The 11,075-nt window shown below is 40.1% G+C and overlaps 1 protein-coding gene across 1 annotated transcript in view; it reads right to left on the bottom strand.

Moving 5' to 3' along the window:
* Positions 1 to 2,374: 2,374 nt before the first annotated feature.
* LOC102038611 (L-threonine dehydratase catabolic TdcB-like) overlaps positions 2,375 to 11,075 on the bottom strand; it is a 29,226-nt gene continuing 20,525 nt past the window's right edge. Inside the window, exons 10-12 of the mRNA XM_031063644.1 lie at positions 10,485 to 10,652; positions 10,113 to 10,170; positions 2,375 to 2,473 (exon numbers count right to left, since the gene is read on the bottom strand). Coding sequence (XP_030919504.1) covers positions 2,375 to 2,473; positions 10,113 to 10,170; positions 10,485 to 10,652 — 325 coding nt within the window. The remainder of the gene's footprint in view (positions 2,474 to 10,112; positions 10,171 to 10,484; positions 10,653 to 11,075) is intronic.

Genomic DNA, 11,075 nt, shown 5'->3' with positions numbered 1-11,075 from the left:
TCTGGTATTATTATATTCACATATAAAGTGTTTATTACTGAAGAGTGATTTACACTTTAAACTATGTTTATACTTAAAAATAAAACCAAACAGCAAATATAATGTTCGACATTTTAAGCACCTTCTGGACATCACCTTCCTTCCCCCCACCCCACATACATTTCCAAAATCATATAGTGATTTCAAGTGCATTGATTTTTGGTTGCTCTATCTGCTACATCTTCTTGCCCCAGGTTTGTGAACACGTGCTAACTGCAGTTCCCACTTCCCACAAAGAAGTGGTTCATGCTCTGAGCTTCTAAAACAACAAAGTCCAGCATAATACAAAATTTTAAACCAAATACCCTGACAGCAGAACCTGTTGGCCACTACTGAGAACTTTGGTTATAAAGTTCCGTTTTCTTCTCATGAGACATCCCTGAGACATCCTCAAAATTTCCTGAGACTTTTGCCAAAACACATGAGAGGGTACTTTACCTTACCAATGGTGGGTTTTCATCCCCAAATCTGCTCTTTGATGATGTGGTTCATTTCTCATTCCAATGGAAGCAGCAAGTATGTAACATGGACTCTGTCATCTACTTCCATACAGATTTTTAAACTCTTCTGACAGTGGAGAAAGGAGTTGTGTCTGACAGGACACAGCTGTGATTTACAGGACCAAGGCCTATACCCATCATTCTGGATGGCAAGAAGGGAACAAAACTAACCACTGGGGCATCAGTAATTTTAAATTTCCATGTGCACACCAATATGGTCCTTCCAAAAACAGACCAAACCTGTAAACTTCTATTTTTTGCCCACCATTTGTCAGAGTCTGTAGTCCTGCTCCTTTGTGAACTACAACAAGAAGGAGAAAACATTATTTCTCAGAAATCTCTACTGCAGAGACAGCCACAATGCTGCCTTTCTCATCCCTTCTTGCCTGTATAAGCTACAGGGAGAGATGGATCATGGAACCACAGAATGGTTTCGGTTGGAAGGGACCTCAAAGACCATTTAGTTGCAACCTCCCTGTCATGGAGTTCTGTTCACTAGACCAGATTGCTCAAAGCCCCAACTAAGATGGTCTTGAATCATTCCAGGGATGGGGCATCCATAACTTCTGGGCAACCTGTGCCAGAGCCTCACCTCCCTCACAGTAAAGCATTTCTTCCTAATTCCTAATATAAATCTGCCCTCTTTAAAGCCTTTGCCCCTTGTCCCATGCAGCTTTTCTGTGGGCCCTCTTTAGATACTGGAAGGAGCTGAAAGGTCTTCCAGAGCTGAAGTTAAATTCTGCCCAAATGAAAGGCACAACTGTGTTGTGTGCACATTCAGAAGAGGGCCTGAACTCTTCTTACATTTCTTGCCATCCCACTCTGTTATATATTATATATATACTCTGTTATACTATTAGTTGGTCTCTGCCTGTAGTGATAAAAATGGTATTTAGGTCAATGTGTTCTTTGTTAATTGCATTAGCCATGTGCCTAAGACTTAGGCTTCCTCTTCTCCCAGCACTGCCTTTGGCTATTAACATGTGGTCTTTAAATATATGTCACTATTAACAGTGTACTCAATCTGTCAGGTGAGATGGATAGGGCCTGTTTTAGACAGACTAAGATAATCAGTGGAATGCTATTTACAAAATTCACATGGGTAGCAAGACCCCTTTTTATACTGAGTCTCCAAAAGCAGAGGGAAGAAATATATTTGTGTTCTGTTTATGAGCTCTAATCATACTCTATACTTTTTTTAAATTTCTGCAAAATATTTTGGAATTTTATTCTGCAAATAGGATCATTTTCCCTTGAGAAAAAAATTAATATTATATTGGCTTTTATCTTCCAAGGGTTTTCCTGTCTGTGTTTAAATCACCTTCTATTAGCAGAATTTTTCCTCACATGGTAGCAAAGATCAGAACATATTCATGTTCAATCCCATACACCTCCTGAAGCAGAATTAGCAAACTGCTTCTGGCTTGGAAACAGAAAATTTCTGTACTTGTAATGTGGCTAAGTCCAGCAGAAGGAGCTGCATCACTTCAACAGCAGGTATCAAAATCAGAAGACCTTTGAGAGGTCTAATCCAGATGTAAAGAGAAATGCCTTCTCCCTGTTTATGGAATATCATTGGGTTCTACAAACTAGCTAAAATCCAGGCAGCCAGCTGATAATGAATTGAGGAATTCCAACATCAGCAGAGACTAAGAGCTTCCCTTAGCTAAACTAAAATTTTGAGTTGAACTTTTTTTTTCCCAAAGACATTTACTACATTTTGAGCAGGAAATAAATATCCTGATGCTATTTGCTAACTGTTCAGCCTTGAAAGATAGTATTTGTTGTGAAAGCCTCAAGGCTGGGGCTCGTGCCCCCAGCCCGTGCTGCGCCCGTCACCGCTCAGTCCAGGCAGCTGTGGGGTAGCGTTCCAGGACCGCATTCCTCAGCTGGACTGTGTGGATCTTGTCTCTGGTCTCCACAGTGCAGATCACCTGGAAGAAGAATTAGGACCATTCCTGATGGCATGGCAGCAATCTCAGACAAAGCCATTTCCAACTTAAACCTAAAATATACTCATAAAAACAATCAGTTCAAAATAAAAATTCTGTGCTCTCTATGCAGGTAAGAGAACTGACATTGCAGACATCTGGGGCTCTTCTAGCCCATCTGCATGACCATAAAACCTTCCAAAACCCTAATTTATTGCCTTCAAAGTTTTAAGAAGACAGGCTGACCCTCTGCTGGCTCTTGAGCAAAGTACCTCTCTGCTCTTTGCCTCCCTGAAGCCATCTGTTAGCAGCTTCTCTTTTCCTTTCCCTGTGCGTGGCATTGCTGCCACCTCACCCACCTCTGACTCTTACCTCATCACATTTCTCTATTTCTGGCAAATGTTTGTTCCAGTACCTCCATCCTTCAAGCTTTTTGTATTCTCCTTCTCTTGTCTGTCATGGAGTTATCCCCCAGTTCTTTATCATCTCTGCAATATTTTGGCTGGTTTCACTTTTCACACACCTTCTTCCTTCATTCTGTTTTTTGTTTGCTTATTGCATCACTTCTGGTTTTCTTTTATGGCTGTTCTGCTGCTAAATAACTTGGGCAAAACCAATCTTGATAGTTTTTTTTTAAATTCTTCACTTGCCTCCAAAGGTACTATTGAAATCCTGTCATGTAGACACTAAAGATAATAACTTCAATGGCATTTTTTAATCTCTCTTTTTTGCATACTCACATGTCTGGCCCATCACTTGAAAGCCTGGGCACTAGCAAAGATGAGGCATCAAAGTAAAGGCACAGAAGGAAAATTATACTTTACAATTTGAGACTCCTAACTTCCATTACTGATAGTCCTGCTGGAATAATCACTGGTGTTCAAAGTGCCACATGGGGAAAAGACTCCACAGAAACGTGGAAATCTAGCAAGGAAAGGACCCTAGATGAGTCACAGTGCAGCTACAGAGAGTTCATTGTAGCAGCAAATCTACAGAGAGCAGAGAAACAAGGAGCCATGATAACCTGGTGGTGGGCTGCTCCAGCCATGCCCTGTCAAAATGCTCCTGTCAGAGCTGCATCCCTTTTAGAAAACAAAAAATACTCTAATTTGTTTACAAGGACATTTCTAAATAAGAACTTAGAATTCATGTTTTCTGGAATGGTCTTAAAAAAACAATAAACCTTTAGCAAAACTGCTGAATGAAAATATAAAACACTAACACTCCACGTTAATCTAAATAGCCATAGCTCACTTAGTTAGAAAACTGGCTACAGCTTCTCAAATACCCACCATGAAATAAGCCACAATTCTGATCTGGTCTTGTAATTCTTCACACCCCTTGTGCTGCACATAGTTCTATTTGTTTGGTTCTTTGGAATGCAAATTAGATCCTAATTTTTTCTTCTTGAAAAAAGTGGGATTTAATCTCAAGAGAAAGACAGTCATAGAGGACAAGAAATAATGAGGAAAGGGGAGAGAACACAATGATTTGGAAAAGTATCTGAGAGTGCCAATGTACCAAACACCCATTATCCATTCCCTGCCTCATGTAAAATCCCTAAAGCTTTGCAATGATATCTTCAAGGAGACACACACATCTCACATAGAGTCTGTAATTAAAAAAGCAAGATTTTTCCTCTTCCAGAGTAATCATGCCTGTTTTGTCCTGAGCAAATCAACTGCTGCTCCTGGAACCGGTCTGCATGTGAGAGATTCAGCCTTGAATGTCTGGCAGCAAGCTGTGGCTCTGCTCTGGGAGCAAGCATGGGGAAGCATTTTGGTTTATGGCTAATTACTCTCTCTGCCCTTTACTTTCTGCTCATGATGGAAAGCAGGCAGACCTCAGTAGACTGGAGCCAGAGAGCTTGTGAGCAGGTTGGATAAACACTGTCATTTTGTTCTAAGCATGCACAACAAGCAGCAGCTGATAAGGGAGATACTGTGCTGCAGTGTATCATAAAAGTACTAACAGCAACAGCAGTGATAAAAAACAACCCCAGAAATTCACCTGATTTTTCACAGTTGTCAAAGAAAGGAATAGAGAACATTTGGTCTCAGCAGGAGTGAAGAGAGAATCACACAACACCTCGGGGCAGCCCCAGATCTCAGCAGCAAAGGCAAGAATTTACTTTCTTGCCTAGATTAAGCCAATTTACACTGCAGTTTTACTTTCACAAACTTTCTCTCTTGCTTGCTTTGCCTGGGACACACGAGTGTCCAACAGAGCAGCCCTCACATTCACAGGGAGTTTATGAGGTTATATTTTATGTGAGATGCAGAAGCACCCCAATACCTATAGGAGGTTGCACAGTTATCAATGACCTAAGAGTAAGCGCCCCAAAATGGTCTTTAAGAATAAATGACAAATCCTATTGCCTGATCTTTCTTGTACACCAGACAAGGTAATTTATGACAACTAGAGAAAAATTTACCTTAAACTTATTTCATACTGATAAGCCCTCAGAACCACACATGGGATTTTTGAACCTGCAGAGCTCTTATTGGCTGCAGGGCCAGCTGTGCATAGCACACCTTGCTTTTCTGTGTATCAAAAACCCCACAAAACCACAAATAACAGAGTGCATTTTACAAATTTCTCTCCTACATATCATATCTTTGCTGGATTAATTAATTAATTAATTGTCTGGTCCAGTAAGACCATTAAAATGGTCTTACTAAAGATAGACCTTTTACTGCATTTAAGTTCCATTCCCTGTGACAGGTAATCTAAAGATAAATTTCAGCCAAAGGGTTTAGTCAGTCTGTAAGTTTTTTTCAGAGCAGGCCTACAAGTTAAAATTAAAGACAGAAGAGATTTCACTGAATATTGATGGCTTGTGGGGTTTATTTAAAGACTGGAAATTATTGAGGAAGCAAGACAAAAGCTAAAAAAAATTAAAGGAAAAAAAATATGACAAGTTATTGCCATGCAACACCAAAATCCAGATGCATAAATCCAAATACTCTTTGGAATTACACTGACTACAAAGAGAGGAAATTTCATAACTTCACGAAAGGAAGAAATTTGCGAAGTTCTGTGCTGAATAGGGCGGGCACCTCTACTCCCTTTTAACTGCAAGATCTCATAGTGGAGGCACTTCACCTTTTAGATAATATTTTCCTAGATTTTAAAAATGAAATTGGCATGCCTATCAGCTCCCTGATGCCTACTATCTGTAGGCTGTGTGTGCAAATAAAAACAGTGGGTGGACATGCTGAGCCAATGTTAGAGAGCAGAGGAAATGTGAGTAGTACTGCTGAATCAGTACATTTCAGTCTTTTGTGCTTTTCCAGGCTCCATGTTAAGCTAATCCTAAATAACCAGTGCAGTTCTTTATGCCTGTGAATCATCCATTGAACCTCTGTATTCTGCTTCTTTAATTCTAGAAATCATATTAGTCATCTTAAACTGTCTTTTTGCATAACTTAGTATTCATGATCTAAGTCTCAGTATTCATGCATCTAAGTCTTCTTGCATAACTCAGTATTCCTGATACATCACATTTAGCAACATTATAGGTTTGTTTGCAGGAAAGTCATTGGAGTTAAGAATGAAAACTTGATTTATATACACTGCTTTCTGTTCTATATTTAGAAAAGGGGGTTTCTTTTAAAAAAAATCAACAACTGGGCAATTTTCTGAATTATTTGGTAAACACTCAGTGTAGATTACTTCACATTACAGATTATTTGGTAACAACAGCTCAGCTGATGGTTTGGGGATCAGCTGCCAGACTGTCCTCGTGGTCAGAGCAATGGAACACTTGAGAAAGAGTGCAGCAGCTGTCAGCCGGTTGTGCAAGCTGAGCCCTTATCTTTTGGCACTTGGGGCACTCAGGTGGGTGAGCACGAGCAGGAACAAGCTGCAGCCGCGTTACGTAAGGCAGGTAATAACCCACAGGAACACTCAGACCCTCCCAGGGCAGCCTCTCCTTCTCCAGCTGGGCCAGGCTGCCCTGTGCCACAGTCTGCTGGGGAATGCCTTAAAGAACATCACCAAATTCTTCTGGAGAGCCTCAGAAGAAATGGAGTGTTGAGCTTCCCACTCCCAGTGTCTCCACTCTGCAGTTGGGGAATGGAACATGGAAACAGAGCCTTGCCAGGGTCATGCAGGAAATGCTTTGGGAATGATAGCATCCTTCTGCACATCTGAGCTGCACAGCTGCCTGCTCCTGTGTATCTGCTGCACAGGGCAAGAACAGGCAATATGTTGGCAGCTGGGAACTCTAATCCAAAATATTCCCTTCCATCCTTTACAGAATGCAAGTCGGCCCAAACGAATTTATTCAAATTGACCAGAGCAGACTAAAATAATTCATTGAGTTCTGGCCTGAGGTGAATGAACTGTATGAGAAAAACAGGCACTATGCCACACAAAGCCAGGAATTTCAGCACCACTGGGAGAATGTGTAATGTTACTGAAAAGAAAAGGAAATATTTGATCTATGATTTAGCATTTTCATGCACAGACAAGAGGAAGAAGTAGTGTGGTGGATGTTCTTTTTACAGGCAGTCTCTTCCAAGTTCTTCAAAACCACAGCACAGTGAAGCTCCCAAGAGGTCTGAAGTGAACAGACCAGACAGCCCATAATGCCAGACAGGAGTGAGCTCAGAGGGAGCACTGCCACCCACTGAAAAGCTGCTGGGGCAATTCAAAACCTTACAGAACCCTCCTGGATCTGCCAGTTTGATTATGCTGGAGTTTCAGTGATGAGAAGACTTTTCTAGAAAATTGATGAGCTCAAAGATATTTTTTTTCAACTAGGTTGCCCCAGTCCAAAAATTATACACTTATTAAGCAGGCAAGCTGCTGAACTACTTCATAGCAAAGAATGTCCTTACCTTATTAAGTTGCTTATTGATTTTGTCCATTGACTTCTCTCTGAGCCAATAGTATCATGAAATTAAAGGGACTCAAATGGTTTTAAAGAGGTTTACATATGGAAGCAATTTAAGTGATAAATTGTCCCAATTGAATCTGAGGAATATTACTGATGGAGAACAGAGAAAGTTCACAGAAGCAAGTTGTAGCTTCCTCCCATTAATTGGGTAGTCCTTCAGATATCTGTATCCACTTAGCTGGTGATATCAGATGATTATTTCATTAGCTCAGATCTTTTTCCTGTCCAGATATTCCCAGTCATCTAACCTCCTTCAACAGGTGTAAAATGTGAAGCCTACCAGACTGGTTATTTGCCTGATTTTCTAAGAGTTATCTATTTCAATGTAGGGACTTTGGAAGTAGTTTCCTAACCAGTCAGGTAAGACTGAATTAAGGTGTAGTCCTCAGTGAGAAAGAAATCCAGAATGAGTCACAAGGGAAGAGAATCTAAACTGGAGGTATGAACAGGCAGAATCCTAAACAAACTCTCATAATACTCCATGAAACACAAGCAGCTGATCCCTCTGCACAAGGCACTTTTTACTCTAATACAGACATATCCCTTCCTTATTTTTTAGTAAAGGAAAAAAAATCTTATTTTTACCAGTAAAATGTTCCAAAAGTTTTTTTTTCCCCAGAAGTGTAGATTGAACATAAAATTTCATTTTAGAAAGTCCTTACTTTTTCATGAAATCAGACTATCAACAAGGATCTTCCCACAGAGCGTTCCAAGTGGGCACTAGATGAACAAACACTAACCCAGAAAGGCATTTCACTAGAATGAAAAAACCCAACCAAAGCAGCTCTATCATCCTGATAAGTGACTAGAAGCCAAGTTTCTCTCTGTTAGAAATAAAAGGGTACATCTAAAAGGATGATAATACTAAGGCAATAATCTTGACAGGACAGATTTAGTGTTTCAAATCAGCATCTATGCTCACTGCTCTGTCCTGTCAAACACCTAATCTACCTCCACAGTCAAAGGTACACATTAAAGTCAGAATGAAATGGGTATAGCTGCAATGCCTTTCTTGTTATTACTGCCAGTACAGCACAGGGTGGTAATTTTGGTTCTTGATCAGGTTTAAATTCATACCTTATTTTATGTGCTATAATTTATATCGCAAATGCTTAAAATGTTTTGATGACACAGGTCTTTGGCTCTTAGAAACAACAAAGAAAAAACCAAAACATCCCTCACAGGTATTAGCTTTACTCTGAAAATAGGTGCTTTTTCTTGTACCTGGATAGAGCAAATTCATTTGGATGCTTACATATAAACTCTGTATTTTACCCTTTTTGATTACACCTGTTTTAATTTTCAAAGAAAGCTTCACACTTCTCTAGAAATCCCTAGACAGAGCTGCCTGCAGAGGTCTGTACGTCTGGGTCACTACTTAGTACTTCACATCTAATTATTCAATAGCCTCTCCCAGACTGGTTGAAAGCCTTCATGCAAATCCAATATCCAATTAAATTATTCAAGGATGCAAATTCCTCCCTTCTACTCTTTTGTACAACACTGTCAGATTCTTGAAGTGAAATTACACTGTGTTTGAAGGGCAGACAATAGTATATGGCAGTTTTCAGGGCCTGTATTTACTAAAAACTAAAAAAAAAACCAAAACCAACAAAAAAAGGAAACACCTAAGACAATAGATTTCATTTGATTTGCTTAATAGCATTAGTAAAAACTACAAGCCGCACTCCATAAAAATGGCATTGAAAACTTTATAAGAGTTACAGGCTTTATTGAATCTAACCTTCAGTGAAAAAGGTTTCCAGAGCTAAGGTGGTCATTCAGAGGGATTTATCCACCTCCTGCACCTCGTGCAACGTCACACTATCTCCAAATCAGCCAAAGCTGGCCTATCATTATGGCACACTGCAGAACAATGTGGGTTAAGTCCTACATGCTTGAGAGTATTGATGATATCATGTACCATAGTGATCTTTAATCTACCTCTTCTTTATATCTGCAAGTGAAAATATTGAGCAGGCTTTTGCATCCAGGTAGGAAATTAAATTTAAAGGCCAAAATCAAAGAGATTGCTTACCCAGTAACACTTCTGCACCCCAATTATGAGCCTGATTAGCAAACATCTCTAATTTGACTTCCACCTGGGGTTTCACAAACTAAGTCAGGTTGGACCTGGACAGCAATAGCATGAAATCAGTAGGACCACACCTTTGCCAAACCAGTTGAAATAAGAGATGCATCATGAGAAAAATGGTCCTTTTAAGAGACACCATTAGCTGGTAACACCTCTTCACTATTTCTGCATCCAATACTCCACAAAGGAATAATGGCTTCCCTCTGTGCTCTTGGTGGCCAAGAAACAAAACTGAGTCCCTAGTTTCAAATGAGGATTCCTTAAGAGTAAGGGTGTTCTCTACATTGCTTTAAGGCAAACATGTCAGACAATTACAGCCAGCCTACACAGCTGGATCTTCAAGTTCTGGATGGATGCTGCAGCTTGCTCACCTCCTCCAGCACCTGGAGGGTTCATACCAGCAACAGTGCAATGCAACACCTGGAGTACTTCACCAGGGTGTTGCAACAGCAAGTAAAACCGGTCCTGTGTTATTTATATGCCTGCTAAGTGTTTGGCAAGAAGCTGTACAACACAGAGGGAATCATCTCTGACACTCTGCACACTCTGTTGGACTTCTTCAACATAGGCATAAAGAGACAGGGAAACAATAAACCAGGGGAGGCCAGTACTATGAGAGAAACTGAAATTGCATCTCCTCTTACCTCGACAGTGAAGAGCTCAGATGTCACAAATGTGCGTTCCTGTTTGATATCCAAAACCCTAGATCAAATAAGGGACAAATTAGAGATCACAACAATCCCCTGCCATTGCAAAACAGTTCCTGAAAGTGTTTGGAGAGTAAATATCTTTCTTTCTTTCTGAATTAGACATAATTGTATGCTACAAAAGTGTTTTCAGACTGGAACAAAAATGAAGGAAATAAAAACTTTTCTGCAACATAACAAGAAAAAAATCCCTTTCATTAATTAATTACTTACAGACTTGGCTTCAGAGATGTCTGGAAACATTTCCCAATCTTTAATAATCTTTGTGCTAATCTGTGATTATATTTCCCAGCTATTAGTGTGATTTACCTTGCTTCCTCCCGAGCCAAAATCTCCAGTAGCTTTGACATGTCTCCTGGGCAGTCAGAAAGCACAAGGGAAAATCTGCACACTCTGTTATCCAGGGTCAGGGCACGAGCTATGCACTGTTGCAGCAAATGTAATTCCAGGTTTCCACTGCATATAACAACTGCCACTCTGAAAACAGACAGAAAAACAGGAGTTTTGATTAGCACTTGCCTGTGTAAAGGAACTATAAATCATAAAGACTGTGCCAATATCAGCCTAAGGTCTGCTAGAACCTCCCCTCAATAAGTATTACAGATTAGAGGGCTCCTGCCTCAGTACCCATTGTGAGCAGGTAGGGGAGGCCTATAATTTGCCTGGATTACTTGGTCTGAAATGTTTTCATTTCTCATTTCCTGGAGATTTGAGATTTGTTAGAGATAATTAGCTGGACAACTGCAGGTCTAGGTTTCAAGTTTTAAGAATTTGACATAATTCTCACCTGGAAGTTCTAAGTTTCAGCCTCTTACTGATCAGACAAAATATATGTTCAAGGCTTTCTGTAACCATTGATTAAATTCATCACAACCCTGAAAAATGAGTGCAGAAATGTTT

Source organism: Geospiza fortis, unplaced genomic scaffold (assembly GCF_000277835.1).
Source record: "Geospiza fortis unplaced genomic scaffold, GeoFor_1.0 scaffold130, whole genome shotgun sequence".
NCBI classification, from domain to species: Eukaryota; Metazoa; Chordata; class Aves; order Passeriformes; family Thraupidae; genus Geospiza; species Geospiza fortis.
The sequence above is the reverse complement of the archived record's forward strand: the minus strand, read 5'-3'. Positions and strand labels throughout refer to the sequence as shown.